The sequence below is a fragment of the Pantherophis guttatus genome, chromosome 1, assembly GCF_059756535.1.
Source record: "Pantherophis guttatus breed Tessera chromosome 1, ASM5975653v1, whole genome shotgun sequence".
Taxonomy (NCBI): domain Eukaryota; kingdom Metazoa; phylum Chordata; class Lepidosauria; order Squamata; family Colubridae; genus Pantherophis; species Pantherophis guttatus.
The window spans coordinates 203,230,279-203,250,914 of NC_142063.1; the positions used below are offsets into that span (position 1 = coordinate 203,230,279).

At 37.3% G+C, this 20,636-nt stretch overlaps 1 protein-coding gene across 1 annotated transcript; it reads left to right on the forward strand.

Annotated features, from left to right (window-relative positions):
- Window positions 1–485: 485 nt before the first annotated feature.
- Window positions 486–20,566, forward strand: CPB2 (carboxypeptidase B2). The gene is made up of 11 exons (XM_034432275.2): window positions 486–578; window positions 4,671–4,746; window positions 6,788–6,912; window positions 7,019–7,127; window positions 8,308–8,409; window positions 9,066–9,170; window positions 10,920–11,030; window positions 16,621–16,711; window positions 17,795–17,997; window positions 20,182–20,266; window positions 20,355–20,566. Exons 1-11 carry the CDS (start codon window positions 502–504, stop codon window positions 20,537–20,539), a joined length of 1,269 nt encoding a protein of 422 aa, XP_034288166.2. The 5' UTR covers window positions 486–501; the 3' UTR covers window positions 20,540–20,566.
- Window positions 20,567–20,636: the final 70 nt, after the last annotated feature.

A 20,636-nucleotide genomic window follows, 5' to 3' on the forward strand; every position in this document is an offset into this window, starting at 1 on the left:
TACATCTCTCTGCTGCAACTCCTTAATCATTTTGGTTACTATATTCTTCCCTTTGTCCAGCATTTGAGATACCATGAGCAGAACTGCCTACTGAATTCAAAACATAGTTACACCATTTTATTCAATAAGGACATTATGATTCGCCTAATGTCAATAGGAAGATGTCATATATGATATGAATAAATTAATCAGTGAGAAGAGAATGTGCTTTGTTTCCTGCCCAATTAAAGATAAGCATAGATTCGCGCTACAGGGATCAAAGTATAATTTGTGTTAACTTTAGCAATCAATCAGAACTGCATATACTAGCAATTATCATTATTAATAAAGATATGAGCTGCTCAGATTCAGATAGAGGAAAAGGGAGTTGCCAGAAGGGGGGAAGAAACTGCAGAGAGAAAGAGAGAGAATATTAAATTTTAACCATTCTTTCAATATAGACTTTAGAAAATCAACAAAGTAAGTCAGCAACCTTCACTATTTCTCTTGGTTTCATTGCAAATGGCTGCTCTAAAGTTTTTCCTTTTTTGTTTGATATCAATCTTCAATCAAAGGACCTCTGTTTCTGCTTCCCAGAGGTACGTATTTATCTTTTAGTGAAAAAGATAGGAAATGTTTTCAGAAAATAAGGACATAGGCCCAAATGGATGTAGAGATCAGAACTTTATACTGCCAAATGATTATGTGGAGAAGAGAAGACCCATAATGAGAAACTTGTAGCATAGATAAATACATATCAATTTAATGCCAATATATGCACAGTGAGACTAAACTCAAACCGGAGCACAACTGTCTATTAACAAGTCAATTTAGAGTAAAGTTTTTAAAAATTGCCACCTAAAATTAGGAAACGACTCTCTTCCTCCTGATTGAAACAGAATATATATTTTATAAAAACAATACTATATCCTTTTCCTTGTTTTTCTTCTGTCAAGTTGACTTACTTGAGAGAAGCATAACAATTAGGTTTCTGCTAACTTTTTAATGATTTAATGATCAATTATTTCTTAACATTTAGGTCCCAAATTTTCGATAAATCATTGGAAGGGACTTTCCAGAAGAAAATAAACTTTAATAGGTTAATAATAAACTTTAAAACATAACAGTTATTAATAAGTTAATCAAAAACTTTATATTGCAATAGGATATATTCTCTTCAATAGATAAAATAGATAAACTTAGCCATCAAACTGGAATCCTTAAACTCATTTTATATGTGGATTAACATGTGAATTTATTATATGCACTATTTTTCCTTGGATGTTAAATCTCATTTTTGCTCGAAACTGTTGCGAATGGATTCCATACAAGTGAATGCTTTACTCTCTCTAGTCCTTGTATTTTATATGTTTATTCAGGGATGCAGCCAGGGGTGAAATGCTCCCGGTTCAGATGGGATCGCCCGATCCGGTAGCGATGGAGGCGGGTGGTTCGGAGAACCAGTAGCAAAAAATCCCTGCCCCCGCCCCCCCCCCATGCCCAGCTGAATCTCACAATCATCAGAGGCTGTTTTTTTTTACTTTTAAAAGCATTTTTTCTACAACCTCTTCAGCGGAAAAAATGCTTTTAAAAGTAAAAAAAAAAAAAGCCTCTGATGATTGTCAAAGGCTTTTAAAAGAAAAAAACCTTTTTTTCTTTTAAACGCCTCTGATGATCCAAGCTGAGTTTTTTAAAAAGCCTTTCGCCGAAGAGGTTGTAGAAAAAATGGTTTTAAAAGTTAAAACAAAAAAAATTGGTCATGCCCACCCAGTCACATTACCCACCACCATCAAGTCACGCCCACAGAACCGGTAGTAACAAATTTTACATTTCACCACTGGATGCAGCCTTAATCTTATCACTTAGGTGCTCTTCCTGCCTAAATCTGGCTGATCCATTACCCAAGAACAGACTGCATGGTTGTTCCCAGAGAGATCATGTGAATCACCTAATATTGAGAATGACATAATCACAGTTTTAGAATCAGCTCATTGTTTTGAAACTTTGATAATCATTTCATCACTGAAGGCTCCAGTTTCAGGGATGAATGGCAACCCATCAGCTGAGAAAGAGGTTGTTCCTCCCTTATGTTTCCACAGCACCATCACCTGCTGGATTTGATCATGTCAGGTTCCAACTTCCTCATGTGGTTGGTTTGGGGCAATGGGGAAATTCCCTTTGTCCAGAACAACATGACTGAAGCCAAAAATTCAAGACTTGCACAATGGCAGGTGCCTGGTGGAGTGGAAAGATTGGGAGAGAAGGAATTTCACTCTGCTGATAGATCTATGCATAGATGATTTAAATTTGAAAAACATGCAACAAACAGATTATATCCAAGAATGTAACTTTGTAACAATATAATCACACCCTCAGAAGTCTTCAGTTCCATTTTCTGATGAAGCTATAATGAGAAGTGCACCAGATGATTTCTCACAGTTGGAATATGATCAGGAAGGGGTATTACTTAGTTCTGAGGTTCAGTGGCAATATTTGTTCCATCAGCAGAACAATTTCAGTTATAGAAGTTTCCATTATCTTTACAAAGTTATCCAACTGCCTCGAGTGAAATTCAAGCCCAATATCTCACTAACCTTATTGAGGACTTAGGTTTTGAGTCTACATGCATTAGTGTAATAAAACCAATAAAAATATTTTAAAATTAAAATTAACAAAACACACTGACTCTCTACATTTTTATAGATGTTAAATTAACTATATAGCTGTTATAGGCTTTGGGAAGCATGTCATCTCAACTCCAAGTAAAATAGGATGCAAATGATTAAATGTCTTTCAATCAATTTATCGCTAAGTACTTTGCCCAATTTTAAGGTTTAAACAGTCTTGACCACCCTGGTGGTGATTTAAGTGAGGTCTTGGAAAAGGGGGATTTCCATTTGGTTCTGCTGATTTCTTGGTGGCCTTCAGTGCTTCTAATCATAATCAGGAGAGATTATTCTCATCCTTCTCATCCGAAGAACCAGACGTCCATGTGAACTTGCAGCAAAAGAGGAGAGAGAGGCCATGAACCACAGCTCACTCCAACCTCTGCTTTATACTTCATCTGAAGCCTAGAAGGACTCACCAAACAACCTCATCCATTGCTAGCCAAAACCTTGTCCCAGATCAACTGGTTTCACCACCCATCATACTTCTGTTGGCAGAAAATTGCCTTCAGACAGGCAAGCAGAGCTTTGTTATAACAAGCACAAAGCTAAATCAAGACCCAGCATTTTAGTTTGTTGACCTGAAGCTCAAGCCTATTAGCTGGAGTTATCAAACAAGCTGATTTCCTTGGCAAGTCCTCTTGTGTTCTATTCAACAGAGAAGAAAATTACTCCCAGATAGCCAGGAGTCAAGCAGTGGTGGTCCATACAACATCAATAGCCACCAGGAGGAGAGACCATATAAATAATTGCTCTGTGAGTGACATAGATGGTCTCTAAACTTGTATATTACCAAAAAAAAAAATTAAAATAGAGGCGTTACTAGCTATATGGTTCCAGTAAGCAGAATTGGGGATTAGGTGCTTCCAGGAAAGAAGGGCAGAGACCATCCTTTAACAAATATGGTTTCAGGAACCAAGTTTCATGAGGTTTCCGATTTCATAAAAGTCATGTTTTTTTAGCTCATACTGACTCTTGATTTCACAATGAAGTGATTTATAAGTGATAGGGACTTTTCATTTTAATAAAAATGGACTTAGGAAATAAAACAGATGTAATGACCTAATTGCAGTGTCACAATGATGGAAAAACAAAAACAAATGTGCAGTTCCCTCATTCACGTGTCCAGTTTTTCCAAAGCAAAATCAATGGGGAAACCAGATTCACTTAACAACCGTGTTACTATTTTATCAACTATGCTGATTCATTTAATAAATGTGGCAAGAAAGGTCGTAAAATGGGGCAAAACTCACTTAACAAATGCCTCACTTAACAACATAAATTTTGGGCTCAGTTGATGTCATAAGTCGTGGACTACTTGTATATCTAATCATAACTCTCTTCAAAGTCACATTTGGATAAGCCAACATGGATTAATGTGGCTTGTAGGGCAGTATATTTAGCTGCAACTTCAGGATTATGTGGTTCCTTCAGACATTTCATTTGATCATAGTGAGTTTCCAGTTTGGTAGGCTTCTACATCTATGTAGGATTCCTGACTTTAAGGCAAAGACATGCAGAAGCTCAAATCATCACATACACCATATACCATGAGAAATGCACAATATTTTTCCAGTTTCACCCAGACTCCCATTCCAGCAAGTCAGTTGGACTTCCCCAGTCAATGTGGGCTATTCCAAAACATGCTAGATGGGCCAAAGCTCCTGGAATGGCTCCTTGCAACATTATATGGAGTCTATAGCACTAGCAATAGCACTTAGACTTATATACAACTACACAATGCTTTCTCTAAGTGGCGTACAGAGTCAGCCTATTGCCCCCAACAATCTGGGTTATCATTTTACCAACCTCAGAAAGATGGAAGGCTGAGTCAACCTTGAGCCGGTGAGGATAGAACTCCTAGCTGTGGGCAGAATTAGCCTGCAATACTGAATTCTAACCACTGCGCCATCATGGCTCTTTTGTATATTCATGGCTGCTCAGTCGTTCAGAATGGGAAACTCATAATTTCGGTCCATGGTTCCTGCAGCTCAGATTTTTGCATTCTCATTCTTTCTCTTTCAGTGATCAGGTTTTGTGGGCTTTACCAAAATCTGACAGAGAAGCAGACATTCTACGGAATCTGACCACTGCTTTTGAGGTAATAGCTTTTGGCAAATCTTGAATATAGTGCAGAAAAGCTGGGTTTTCACATTGCATTAAACTATAATGGGTTGAATTTGCTTTTGGCTTAATGTGATGTGAAATGAGCCATGTTGGTTAATAAACAGTTTAGCACAAACTCAGCCAATTGTGATTGATTAATGATCAACAGCTTAAGGTGATATATAAACCTAGTCAGAATATAGTACTCATTTACGACCATTTTTGGTAGTATTTTGAATGGAGTTTAAGAAAAAAAATGGACACAGAAGGGAGAAAAGGTGAAACAAAGGAGCGAAAGTAGAATAACTGCAGGAAAAGAAAATTTATATATGTATATATTAATCCATTCCTCAATATATTTATAAAAATATATTGGCGGACAGATTAATCTAATAAAATGCATAGTAAATAAAGAGGATGTAGAAATTGCTTGGAACAAAATGAAGAGTTATACATCCACTGGAGTAGGCAGCTACATGAAATCTGAATCATCACCACAAAGAAATGTGTGGAGTTACACTAATAGTCTTTATGAGAAAGTATGCTTGATGGAATATTGATATGAAAGAGGGTGACGAAAAGCACATAGAAAAATAATTGCTGCAAAAAGGATTCAAAAATACATACGATGCATACTGAGAAAAAAGAGATTAACAGAATATTGTGAAGGATCGCAAGGAACTGACATTTTGTTTTGGAAATGGGCAAAGAAGACACCCGCCCCGCCCCAAAAGAAAAGAAAAGAAAAGAAAATGCTAGAGATATATTGAAGAGTAGGATTGAAATGAATGCTACAACTGTTAATGTCCAAGAAAATAATATTATGAAATAATGCTGTGAGAAAGTTGAAAAGCAAGAAGGCTATAGATCTATAGAGAGAAGGCGGATGAATGTTAAAATAGGGAGCTGGTTTGCTTATGATTAAAAGGTGAAACTGGCTTTGCAACATGCTTTACCTGTGTCAGTTTTTCTCTAACAATCAGAGCAGTGAGTAGCCTCCTTTCTTCAGTAAGTTGACACTTGCAGAAATGCAGCTACTTAAATAGGTTTATGGAAGGTACCACCACGTCATACATGCTCAGAAAATAGAAGAGCACAGGAATCAAACCCTATATATGTGTACCTCAGCCCTAAGAGTTAATCCTAGTCTTTTTTTTTTCTCCAGTTGTTTTGAACCAATGAATTCTAAGCCATATGTTTCCCAGCCTCTAAGATTAGCATCTCTTCCATCTTTACACAATAGTTCTGGTCTATCCTTACTTGTCAGGTTGCCATTTTCAGCCCTTACCAAAAGTATATGTGAAGATTGCATCTCTGTCTGGCAACTGGAAGAATGTTTTTATTGTTCCCCTACACAAAGGTGAAGGTAGCAAGAGTACATGCAAAAACTGGGTGGGTGGGAGGTGGGGGGGTGAGTGTGGGAATTAATGAGTTAGGTGTGCCAGCAAAATTCAGGAAGAGCCCTGCAGTTTTGTGCCAGTGGATCACTGAAAAGTATTTGAATGTGAGAAAGATAGATTACATTTATTGATAGAAAAAAGTGTATAATAAAACGAACAAGCTAGAATTGTGGAAGATTTTGCAAAAGAGGGGAGTTGAAAGCTATTCCTAGACTGATGTAGAATTGAAGTAAAAACACAGATTAGCAGGGAGTAAATAAAGATTTGTGATATCCCCTTAGTTAATGTATTTATAGGAATATGCATGTACAGAATACTTAACATGCTGGCAATGGGAACATCATTATTGCATCATGCAATTTATATTAGATAGTTAATATCATGCAATGAGAATTAATATGTAAATCGAAGTAGCAAAACCAAGGTAGATAGGACAGAAAATTACTAGTTTTCTACCTTACTAGTTTTGAGTTTAGTTCCAGAACAAGTAGAAAGGAAACCCCCAACTACTTCTCTCAAAATATTTTGCATAAAAAGAGCAGAAAGTAAAGGCTGCAAGATAGAACGGATTGCCACAAGAAAGTATAACAAGTAATTACCCCATTCTGTTTGTCGTTCTCTTTCATTTCAAAACAGATTGTGCTTTGGCAACCTGCCTCCCCTGAAAACATTGTAAGGAATAAGGATGTACATTTTTACGTCAATGTTTCTGATGTAGATCATGTGAAAGCGGAGCTTAACCGATCTGCCATTTTATTCAGGTATGATGTTTTCTGTCCTGTTCTCCACGCCTGCGAGTAGGATACTATCAAGCCATGTTTTTTTTTTAAATTAAAGATGGGGAACCGTTTTGCTCTTTCTTTTCAGAGTTTCTCTGCAAGATGTTCAGAAAATTATTGACCTACAAACTGTCAATGACACTGTTACCCCCCGCAGTTCTATTTCATTCTATCAGCAATATCATTCTCTAAAAGTGGTAAGACTTGGTGTAACTGGTCCCTTTATTCCTAAAACTGTGGTAGGTTCTCAGGGAGTTACTAACCAAGGATTTCATAGTGAAATAGTCATAAGATTGTTTAGGTCAACTAACAAACATCTTCCCTGGATGCCATGAGCCAATAATTGCTCCGTGCAATTGACCAAATTGAATTGGAAGAGTTGCTATTTCTCAAGAGGCCATCTGATTGGCTGCAACTTGAACCTGCAACTTAGGAGTTTTCCTGAATTCATGGAAGGAGAGTAGGATGATAAGGAGGAACCTTCACCCATATTTGGCTGGTTTACCAAGTGGGGTCCTACTGGAGCGCATACCTTCATCACCATTACCCTAGACCACTTTTTAAGAATTGGATTTGTGCTTGGAAACTGCAATTGGTGTAAATTGCAGTTAAGAGGAAAATGTGACCCCACCACCACCCAGCCTAAAATTATAATGGTATCTTCCTTGGAGGTTTTTGGGAAGACTGTTAAGGTTGAGGTTTTTTCATAAGGCCTTTAAAGTAATTCATTATGGTTTGCTAGAGAAAGATCCAATTATTGTCATTTTGTCCCTTATTTTTATGACAAGTCCAAATTTATGCTTCTTTTCATACACTATATAATTTAATTCTCTAAAAGTGGTAAGACTTGATGTAATTGGTCCCCGAGTTTTATGACCCATATCTTGTATCACTAATGTAATGCTTTTAATCAGCTCAAAACCCTTTTTGACAACAATAAAAAAATTCGGCTTTAAAATACGCAAAAGATGGCTTCCAGGCCTGACAATATCCATGTTTTATCTTCTTCAAATCATTACATTAAGCCTGTAAAGTAAGCTAACTTGATATTGTTGTAACTATATTGCAGAAACAGAGTTAGGTCACACCAATTGCTTTTTCCTGCCTCTTCCATTATTCTTTTAATTGTTGGAACACACAAATTGCTTAAATGGCTGTTCTGACCTTCAGAAATATTTATTGTATCCCAACTTCGTAGAACCTGGTATAGTCTGTGCTCAATATACAATCACCCTGGAAAAAATTAGGAAAGACATGAATAGTAGTTGGGATCCTATTGATGTCATCTGGAATTAACTGATGAAATAATAGAAGGAAGTTTTGCTTCAAAAATTTTAAATGCCCTATCTCTGGTGAAAGAGCCATTTTATCTTTTAGATATATACATGGATGGATGAAATAGTTGCAAGACATCCTGATGTCATCCAAAAGATACATATTGGATCTTCTTTTGATAAACGTCCACTTTATGTTTTGAAGGTATGTTTGGCCAAACCTCACAATTTCTTCTGAGGGTGAAATGCTATCTGGAACAGGGAACCAGGCAGAGGTGGAATCAAGGCAGTTTGGGAACCCCTCTGGCAGGGGTGAAATCCAGCAGGTTCTGACAGGTTCTGGAGAACCAGTGGCAGAAATTTTGAGCAGTTCAGAGAATCAGCAAATACCACCTCTGGCTGGCCTCAGAGTGGGGTGGAAATGGAGATATTGCAATATCCTTCCCCCAGGAGTGGGATGGGAATGGAGATTTTGCAGTATCCTTCCCCTGTCATGCCCACCAAGCCACACCACACCCACCAAGCCACACCCACAGAACCAATAGTAAAAAAAATTGGATTTCACCACTGCCCTCTGGACATGCCAAGTGGGTACGCCTAGTTACAACCAAAACGACTTGAGAAAATGGAGTTAAGAGAGCTGAAAACTGCCCTACTATTTTCTTTCCACTGGATTTTGATTTTATTTTCAGGAGAGAGACAATTTTAATTTTTTTTGCTTGTTGCACTGATATCAAAACTTTAAAGTGACATGTTATTTTGGAAATTATTTTATAAGTAATGTTGATTTAGGATAATCAATGGGATCAAGTAGCCATATGTCTTCTTGAGAACCTATGCTATTAAATTCCTTTTTATTAGCTTTCGAGTAGAAGCAGAACTCCCAAAAATGCCATCTGGATCGATTGTGGAATCCATGCAAGGGAATGGGTTTCGCCAGCTTGTTGTCTCTGGTTTATAGGACATGTAAGTTGATGGTGTTTTTTTTTTTAAAGTATTTACTAACTTGCACATACATTACATACCCACCGAAGTATAAAAGGAAAAGGGTGGTGCTTTTCAGAATTTGATAAATAAACATGAGTTCTCGTTCCCAAGGAGCTTGGAGTCTTTTATTTATTTTAAAGAGAAGGTAGAAGAAGGCTGAGACAAAAATAAAGGGAGATTCTGTTAATGAAAGTAAAAACTTACAATAAAATAGAATTAATTCATCTGGATGTGCTTGTTGTTTGGATGCGCTACCATGTAAGGCTGACATCAACCTTGCACACCTGAAAGTACATTTCTCCCGTCACCTTACAGCCCAAGAAACTAGGGAGGGTCTCTTCTGAGATGGTTGGCATCTCCTCTTTCCTGCTGTGGGCTACATTTTCTCTTATCTGACCATCCCTCTGGCTGCAGCTCTTCCTCGTTTCCAAAGGTCATTCCCACATACCATTACAGAGGACAAAAAAGTCAGTAGGTCAACCGTGATTGTGTTCATGTAACACCCTGATCCATAAACTAGCCAACCATTTAAGCCTAGTGTGTGACAAGAGATCAAGTCATGGAATTTATCATACTATGCAAATTCAGGTAATGGGTTAATTCCACGCATTATGCTTTTGCATAAATTGGCTTAGAAGGATAAAGCAGGGAACAGATTAAAAGTATACAAAACCAGTTCAATGTCTATTGAATTGGTCTGTCCCTGGTAGAATTCCTCATTCTTCATGGGATCCTACAGGACATAGGGTAAATCATTAACCCAAGAAGTGAGAAGTGATAACTAGTAAGCAATTAGATCTACTCATTTTTAAACTTCGCCCATAGAGTGACTCTGAGGCACAGTGGGAAATTTTTTATGGTGATTACATAATTCAGAGCCTTATATTATAAAAGGTTGCTTTTTTTAAAAAAAAAGGCATGCCTTCTCCTCCTTCAGTGGTGTGGTGGCTCAGTGGTTAAGATGCTGGGCTTGTTGGCCGAAAAGCCAGCAGCCCAGCCACATAACAGAATGAGTTCCCATCCTCGCCCCAGTTCCTGCCAATTTAGCAGTTCAAAAGCATGCAAATACAAGTAGATAAATAGGTACCCTACAGTGGAAAGATAACAGTGCTCCATAACATCATGCTGGCCATATGACCATGGAAATGTCTTCAGAGAGCCCTGGCTCAATGGCCTTGAAACAGAGATGAGCATCGCCTTCTATAGTTGACGACAACTAGCGGAGTAAAATCTGGCAGGGACTCCTTCTCCTTCTTCAGTCTACTGCGCTCTGCTTGTGTTAAGCTGTCTTCTTTATCATCCATTGACTTAGTATGGTGGGAGTTGTAATACAACATAACTGACTAGTACTATGTTGCGAAGATGGGCACAAGAAGTCTGTCCTCAGTTCTGAAAACAGGACAAAAAGTGATAGGAGTCGGGATAAGTTATTCTTCTATTTCTTCTCACCTATAAATTGTTTCCAGTCCTATGTATGCTGCCTTGAGCTCTTAGAGGAAAAGGGGAAAGAGAATTCCAACAAGTGCAGGAGAAATTTCTCTATAATTATTTAGTGGGATCAGACACATGCTGTTGGTGAAGCACAATTGTTTACCAGAGGTAGCAAAATGAGTACTAAAAATGAGTAGGTTGCAACCCCTCTACATAGAATTATGCCTTAATAATTGACTGGATATAGCAAACTGCTCAGCAGTTTCCATTAAATCTTATATTTGCATCCACTTCTAGGTTACACAATTTCTAAACAGGGATGTAATAATGGCAAGACTCCTACAGAACCTTGATTTCTATGTCATGCCAATAATGAATGTGGATGGTTATGAGTATACATGGAGTACTGTAAGTATAAAATTTTTCTAGATATATGAAATTTGGTCTGGAAAGTTTGAAAGTCCAAATAATCTACATTGAGATGACTTGTTACAATGTTGCATTACCTTATGCATCATAAAACAGTATTCAAATCAATAAGCTTTGTATTGTAGGATTGCCTCTTTTTTTTTATGTTACTAGAGGAAGGAATGAAAATTTCCTGCTAGATCACACATAAAATATTCTCTAATTTCAATTTTTACAGAATAATTCATTCTTTGACCCTATTTTCTGTGAATTAGATCTTGGTTCTAAATTAGATGCTGGTTCTAATTACCATGTTTCCCCAAAAATAAGACCCTGTCTTATATTTTTTTGAACCCTAAAATAAGTGCTTGGCCTTATTTTCGGGGAGGTCTTATTATTTTGGGGCACGTGGAGCAAGATGGGGCTCCTCTTGCCGTCTTACCTGATTTCCAGCTCTGTGTTTAAATGTTTTTGGGGAGGGCTTATTTTCAGGGGGAGGCTTATTTTAGCGCATGCACTCAAAAGCCCGATTGGGTTTATTATCAGGGGATGTCTTATTTTCGGGGAAACAGGGTAGATGCTCACTATATTTATTAAGTGTAATTACTTTGTAAGTACTATATACTTATTGAAAGAATACTTTTATAAATTTATTTTCCTGTGATAATCTTGTGCCAGATGCAGGAACAATTTATTTCGTGTAAGTTTCAAACTTAGCAATGAGTTTCACATTTAGATTTCTTTTTTTTCTTTTTTTTTAATTGGTTTTTATTGTGAAAATATAGAAATACAATTCTGCATTTTTCGGTTCCGTGGTGTTAAATTATTTACATATTATTTACATAGTATTGTATCTTTGCTTGTATATAGTTTGGGTATTATTACAGGTAATTATATACAGTTAATTATATACAGTTATATAAATATTGTTTACTTGTTATTTACGTAGATTACAACCTTAGTTCAGTAATGTACATGGTAATAGTTAACTCTTTATGATCATTATTAATTAACCTTAATACTTCTCAAATTTCACTTTTTGTTTCTTTTCTCTATCCATTCGTACCACAACTCCCACACATTATAATACTCCGTGTTCTCTCTTTCGTTAAGTTCTAATGTTAGCTTGTTCATTTCAGCATACTCTAATATTTTCCTGATTACTTGTTCTTCGGGTGGTGGTTTTTTCTCCTTCCAATACTGAGCGCAGGTTATTCTTGCTGCTGTCGTTATATGTGTAATTAGGTACTTCTTTTTTTCGTATTCTGTTTTCAGGATTCCCAGGAGAAAGATCTTTAGTTCAAAATCCATATTTTCTTTTACTATTTCCATAAGCCATTTCCAGATCATTTTCCAAAATTTTTTCACTTGGGGGCAGGTCCACCAGCAATGATAGTAGGTGCCTTGGTGATGGCCACATTTCCAACAATTGGGACTCATGTTGGGATATATTTTAGCTATCCTGGCCGGGGCTAGGTGCCACCTGTACAGCATCTTATATTGGTTTTCCTTATAGGTCACCGCCCTAGTCATTTTAAGGTTGCTATTCCAGATTGTGTCCCATTCGTTTAAATTTATACTCTGTCCGATGTTTTTGGCCCATGCTATCATCTGTTCCTTAACCACCTCTTCCATCATATCGTATTCCAACAAGTAGTTGTATAATTTCACTAATATTTTGTTGTCTGTTCCCATGCATATCTTATCGAATCCGTTAGTACCTATCTCAATGCCAAACTCCTCCTTGTCCTTTTTATACCGGGACTTTATTTGTGCATACGGCCACCAATCAATGTGGATGCCCTGTTTTTCCAGTTCTTCATTTGTTTTAAGGTTTCCTCCCCCATTTAATATCTCTTTATATTTGACCATTTTCCCCAATTCCAATAAGTTAGGATATATCATGGCCTCCATTGTGGAGAGCCATCTCGGGACTTTTGTATATTGTTTCCGTCTTATTTCACCCCATGTCTGTATTAGTGTATCCCTTATTTTATGGCTATGAAAATATGTCCTTGCTCTTTTCCCCATGTCCCAGAGGAAGGCATGCCAGCCCCTCTGTAGATCATGCCCTTCCAAAATCAGGAGTCTTTTATTTTCCAGAGTTGCCCATTCCTTCAACCAGACCAAATTCGGTGCTTTGTGGTACATTTCCCATACTGGGAGTCCAAACCCACCTCTATCCTTTTTGTCTTGCAAATTTCTTATCGCAATCCTAGATTTTTTCCCACCCCAAATAAATTTTCTTATGATAGAATTAAGTTCCGAGAAGAATTTTTGTCCAATTTAATAGGGGCAGTTTGGAACAGGTATAGCAACTTTGGTAACACGCTCATTTTTATTGCTGCGATCCTGCCTAAAAATGATACCTGGAGCTTTCCCCACTTTTCTAGGTCCTGTTTAATATTTCTAATTAAGGGCACATAATTGTCTTCCTTAAGGGCCGAACACCTTGCCGATATCCACACCCCCAGATATTTTATCTTCTTGCCTATTTGGAGCCCCATTGCTTCTTCAAGTGCTTTCTTTCGTTCCTCAGTCATATTTTTGGTTAGCAGTTTGGTTTTGGTTTTATTTAATTTAAGGCCGGCTACCTCTCCATATTTACCCAATTCTTCCAGTATTTTAACGCCTGTTTCTAATGGCTCCTCCATAATAAGGGCCACATCGTCAGCAAATGCCTGAGTCTTATATGTCTCCTTTCTAATTGTCAATCCCTTGATTCCATTATTGTCTCTAATCCTTTTTAATAGAACTTCTAGGGCTAATATATACAAAAGTGGTGACAAGGGACACCCTCGTCTCACCCCCTTTCTAATTTGGAAAGTTTTTGTCAATTCTCCATTAAGTAAAATGTTGGCTCTTTGTTTTTCATATATTGTGGTTATTGTGTTTTCGAAATTTGGACCAAAATTAATCTTTTTAATCTGTTGTATCATAAAGTCCCAATTCAAATTGTCGAAAGCCTTCTGGGCATCTAAAAAGACCAATGCTATTTCTTTATTCGGGTGTGCCTCATAATATTCCAGTATGTTTATTACTATCCTTGTATTGTTTCTTATCTGTCTCCCAGGAAGGAATCCATTTTGGTCGCTATGTATCCAATTATTCAGGATTATCTTTAACCTTCCTGCTATAACACTCATATAGATCTTATAATCCATATTGAGAAGTGAGATAGGTCTATAATTTTTTATCAATTTTTGATTTGCACCTTCTTTTTGGAGGAGTGTAATGTATGCCTCCCGCCATGATTCCGGTATTTTGGATTTTGTCAGGGCCTCATTGTAGATTTCTAGCAATTTTGGTAGAAGAATTTCCTCTAAATCTGGGTTTTTGTATAATTCTCCTGGGAATCCATCTGGGCCAGGTGATTTGTTCTTTTTAAGTTTCGATATCGCCATCTTTAACTCCGTCATTGTAATTTCTTTGTTAAGCATTTCTCTCTCGTCCTCCCCTATTAATGGGAGTGTTTCTTCCGATAGGTATTTATCCACTTTTTCTTTTGGAATGCCTTCCTCTTCATATAGAGTAGCGTAGTACTCTTGAATAATCTCTAATTTGTCTTCTTGTTTATTCACAATATGTCCCTCTGAATCTTCCAGCTGATATATAATCCCTTTCTCTTTCTCTTTTTTTTAACCTATAGGAGAGCCACCTGCCCGGTTTGTTTGCATTTTCAAAATAGTATTGTTTGGTCTGTTTTATCTTATACGCCAATTCCTCCAGATCTAGAATGTTTAATTTATGTCGTAGGATCATCCAATTTTCTTTAGCTGCCTCATTGCCTGGGCTTTGCTCCGCTATCTTCTCCGCTTTTCCTAATTCGTCCAACAGTTCCTTCTGTAACTTTTTTTTCTTTGCTTTTGTGTGACCCATAAGATATTGTCAGGCCTCTCAGGTACGCCTTCATTGCATCCCATATTATTCCTTGGGCAGTTGGCTCCTTTTCATTCTCCTCAAAAAAGGATTTTAGTTCTCCCTTTACTTTCGCAATATTTTGCTTATCTCTCAGGAATTGTAAATTTAGTCTCTATCTCTTATTTCCTCTTTTATAAAGGTTTTTCCATCTAATTTCTAGCGGATTGTGGTCTGCCCAGACATTTGGTGTGATTTCTGCTGACATAATTTCCATCCCTATGTTCCTGCTTACCCACATCATGTCAATTCTTGACCATGATTTTTTTGGGTTAGAATAGAACGTATATTGTTTTTTATTTGGGTACAGTGTTCGCCAGATGTCTACTAAATTAAATTCCTCTGCTAGATCAAAGAAGGTTTTTGGTAGGTTTTTCCTTTTTCTTTTTTTGTCTTTTTTTTTTTTTACACATTTAGTTTTCTTTCATTGGGGCTCAACAAAATTCTGCACCTTGTGAAAGCAGGGAAAATCTAGGAATTAATCCTGACCCACAGAATAGTACCATGAACAACAGGAGCCTTGCTTGACAGTGTACTGTACATCCATAGAGAAAAATAACACAAGATAATTCTACTTTTCAATATGTTGCTTGATACTCACTTGGATCCGCAAGATGGGTTTAGAAATATCTTGAGTGTTTAGTTCAAGCTATCTTTGCTTTACACCAGATAACCTTGAGCTATACATTCTGGTTTGGTTCAGAAGCCTGGTAAACTCTAATGCAGCTAGTTCTTAGCTGAGCCATGGTGGCACAGTGGTTAGAGTGCAATATTGCAGGCTACTTCTGCTGCCTGCTTGCAATTTAGCAGTTCAAATCTCACCAGGCTCAAGGTTGACTTAGCCTTCCATCCTTCCGAGATGGGTAAAATAGGACCCAGATTGTTGGGGGCAATAGGCTGACTCTGTAAACTGCTTAGGGAGGGCTGTAAAGCACTGTGAAGCGGTATATAAATCTAAGTGCTCTTGCTATTTCTATTAGCACATGGTGAGTCTTACCACATGGTTACAATTTTCTCTAAGTCTAAACCCTTATACCAATGTTTAACACGATGTGTGAATCTAGAATCTCGGTTTCACCTCACTCACAGATTGTTGCAGGGAGGAAAAAAGTGAAAAGCAGCTCTCATTAGGAAAATTGATGGGGTACATGGATGGAGAGGGAAATGTTGGTCCCCAGTTCTCCTTGGCCTAATTATTGTAAAGTGAAATAGACATGTTCACCAAGGTTTAACCAGAAAGATGCTTCTGCTCAACAAGTATGGATTTCTTAGAGTCATCTGTTTTTCCAGGTTGGGATTGCCAACAGCCCTTGGAGCATTGGTGGCCTTAGTTCTAGATTCCAGACTTCATGCTCTTTCAAGCATTTCCCCTTTTGGTCTGCACTGTGTTTTGCTTTGGCTATGATGCCCACAATCAAAACAAATACTGTAGCATTTTAGACTCATTTAAGCACACATTTGCTTGCATCCGTGGATCAACCTTAAAATGTACAATAATGCATTTACTGCCTGCTCAGAAAACACTGTGATAACAAGGGGTTCTTTCGGAAGCCTTGTTTTCGAAGGTGAAATGATGTGCTATGAGATTTCTTTTAGGTTACAAATTATGCATTGGTGACGTTAACATTAACATATTTACATATATACGGATGTATATGTGTGTTATCTACAGAATCGAATGTGGAGAAAAAGCCGCTCAAAGCATGGCAACAACAAGTGCATTGGGACAGATATGAATCGCAATTTTGATGCAGGCTGGTGTGGTAAGATGATGTTTGTTTGGACATACACACAGGCACTATGAATATTTATTGCAGTAATAAAGTATAAACTGACTTACATATACTTGGGGAAAACAAGTTTCATACTCCACTTGATATATAAAATGCTCTCCAAACTTATCCTATGTTAAACACCACTGAATTCAATTTTATTTTTCAATACAAGGGCATAGAATTACTCAGATTCCCCAAGATTGTGTTGGACTACATATACCATCATCAGTCCATGCTGGTGAGGGTTAGGGGTACCATTTGACTGGAAAAGGCTGAATTAGATCTTAATAGCTTGGGAAAATGTACAAGAATACAAAATGTGGGTGCATATATTCCATCAGAAAAGCATAGATTCATCCAGTAATGAAGGTTTTCTGATGCTTTCAGTTAGTTGCAACCTGGAGGAGGCAAACAGAACCCTGTTCTCATCCTCTAATGAAATTGTCTTTTTTCTTAAGTGAGGGGTCCTTGGTGCTCTCTGAGCTTGTTTTCTTGAAGACGTTTCATTACCCAAACAAGGTAACATCATCAGTGCTAGTAAGGAGTGTGGTTGGTGTCAATTTATATTCTAGTGATTTGCTTGTCTTTTTCTTAAGTGAAGCTAAGCAGCAAAATGTCACACACAAAACAACCATAGTATACAATGAGAGGGCAACTACTTCCCTGTGTGTGTGTTTTTTTTTTGGGGGGGGGAAATACTAAAGCTCTATTCGTGCCCTTCCATGTTTGTCCTCAACTTGCACTGTAATTTTTAAGGAGCCAGAAAGGAAATTGCTTAAATACAGAGAATTTTTTAAAAATATGACTCAAATTAAGTTTTGCACATTTTGCCAGTAACCCCAACTCATGTGAATTAAAGGCCCACACGCCTCAACCTGAAAATGGGTGAATGCTCTGATAATACAGGATTATCAGTAGCAGACTGAGACCTATTTGCAACCACCACCTATAAGGACTTCATTCAGTTTCAAGCTCTAGTATAAATAAATTTTAAAAATTGTTTTCCATTTGTTGCCACTGGGTCCTATAATTTTAAGCTAATTAAAGCTTTTATTTTTTTCCTAAATAAAGGAAAAGGTGCATCTAGAGACGACTGTGAAGAGACTTACTGTGGACCTTACCCCGAGTCTGAACCAGAAGTAAAAGCTGTGGCTGATTTTCTCAGAAAGCGGAAGGATTGTATTAAAGCATACCTAACAATGCACTCTTACTCCCAGATGGTTCTGTTTCCATATTCATATACTAGAAATCAATCTAAAGATCATGATGAGCTGGTAAGAATCCCTCTCTTTAAGTCTGAGCTCAGGAGGGCTTTTGCGATCATTTTTTTGGACTTGGGTTTTTTCTTCCTTAAAGAGTACAAAGGACACTTTATTAAGAAAAAGTGGCTAGATGATGAGTGCCTGCCCATAATGTCAACAAGAAGTTGTAGCAGGCCATATTGTTATGTTATAAAAGCAAATAGCGATGGCGGTTTGGTTTTCATGCTTCTTCCTCCACCACTTATTTCATTTGAATGCAACAAGCCATTATTTACAAAACAATCAAACCATGATCTAAAAATACATCATGCTTTGTATAAAATACTTTGCTACATTCAGCTGAAATGGAAAATTGCCATAAGCTACAATCAAAAGTTTCTAATTTCTTTCTGTGTGATCATTCTTTTAACAAGCAACTATCTATTCCCAGATCCGAACTGAATCATAACACAGCGGCCTTATTTTTGGCTTTTATCTATTTACTGAGAAAACAGACTTTTGGATCAGTATCCATCTATCCGCTATATTTATCATTTTGAAGGATGTTTCAAGTCTGAGAGGAATATAGAATATTCAGAACAAGTGTATAAAAATACACAGATTCTTGTAAGAGATAATTCATAGAGCATTTGCACCTTTCATATCTAAGTACAGGGGAATTACATTGAAGGTTATAACACAATAGCTGCTAGGCACAGAAGCAAGTTTATATGATGGATGTATGTCAATTGGGACCAAACAAGAATGTGTGTGTTGAGTATTTCTCCTAAAATGAATGTTTGTAAGCCAGGCTTTCTCCAAACGCCAAACCAAGGAATCTATCCCACTAGAATGAATCAAGAACTGAAATCATGGTTTGTCACATGTTTAGGTATAGCAGAAATAGTACATTAAAACAGATATTTTAATACACTATATTAAAGTAGTATAATGCAGAAAGAAGTATGTTATTCATCATGAAGTATTGCTTTTTAATTACTACAATTAATGAAAAAATTCACGAATTAAAATGCCAATTGCATTAGATTGAATGCCCACAAAAACAATTTTGGAGCCAGAGAGAGTATGTAAGTAAATAAATCAATTTTTATTTTTGTAAAGAAAAGTGAATGATCAAATGGCCAACCCCTCAGACTGAGGATCGCTATAGTGAGCAATTAATTGCTCTCGGCAATAATGGCGTCTTTCAAGGATTCAGAACTTTGTTATTAGCGTCTACACATTGAGATTGTCTGACTTTACTAACAAAAGGATTTTGCTTGTCCTGTGCTCTTCAAGAGTTTTCACTGTGTAACTCAAAACTAAAAGACTGCTGCATTTAGAGCAGCGTTATCTCAAACGTGAGGTATGGACTTCAGCTCCCAGAATTCCCTAGCCAACATTTTTGGGAGCTGAACTCATTTGTGGCAGTTGAAGCCCACATATCTTAAAAGCTTCCAAGTTTGAAATTGGAGTGCAATGTTTTCTCCATAGTTGCTGCCCTACAAGGACAATGTTCTTCTTTTGCTCTTCTCCTGTAATCTCACAATCTGTTGCAGAGGCTCAATTTTCGGAAACCCAAAAGCTTGTCCATCAACAGCATCTGTTCTACTACTGGACAATGATAACAACATTCAAAATTAAATTTATTTCTAGTCACATTTTATGCTGTTTTTGCTAAATGAAAGTCAATGTTGCCTTGCACATTTTAGATTCCCCCCCTCCCCCCACAGAAAACAATGTCAGCCATAATATACTGGTAACAAAAGGGATTTCAGACTAGGAACCAAAGCAAACAGACACAATAGAACTTGTGAAAAGGACACAAAAGGGTAAAATTCGAAAGCATGCAATCACTGGAAATAGGGAGATTAATAAAAAGCCATGGGCACACAATAGCCTAGTTTTTACATCATGGTAAACCACAGATAGGATTTTAATCTCAAGCACGCCAGGTCTGGGACTGACATCTCTTCTGCTTACTTGCAGCTTTAGCTTTTTTTTGTTTTCTGTAAAAATGTACATCTTTTAATTTTGTTACAATCTTGTGAAGAATTCAAAATCTCTGGGCCATCCTTGGGAAACTTAGTTTTAAAGACAGCGCATGGACATCCAGAACAAGATAAAAGTCTTTTTTTGGACGGCTCTCTTTTTGCGATCAGACTTAAAACATATGTTCTCCATGATGATTTAATTAACCAGTTGTCTTCTTTTCAGCAACTGGTGGCAAACCAAGTGACTGGTGCTATTAGAAACACATACCACAACCGCTATGTGGCAGGCTCTGGTGCACAGACAATCTGTAAGTACCGTGAGAACACGAAGTACCTCTGTTAATCAACAGGCCTTTGCTGAGCTTGGGTCCTTAATACTTCTGGTTTCCCTCATAGATTTAGCCCCAGGCGGTTCGGATGACTGGGCTTACGACCAAGGTATTAAGTATTCTTTCACTTTTGAGCTTCGGGACACAGGAAGATATGGATTCTTACTTCCTCAGCATCTCATTAAGCCGACCTGCTACGAAGCGATTACCGGAATCAAAACTATAGCTTCACATGTGATTAAAAATGTGTAAAATATGCATTACACAGAGTCCACTTAATTCACGTTGTTTTGCTATTTTAATTTCAAATAAGACTTATTTTCCATGTTATTTTCCTATGATTAATAGT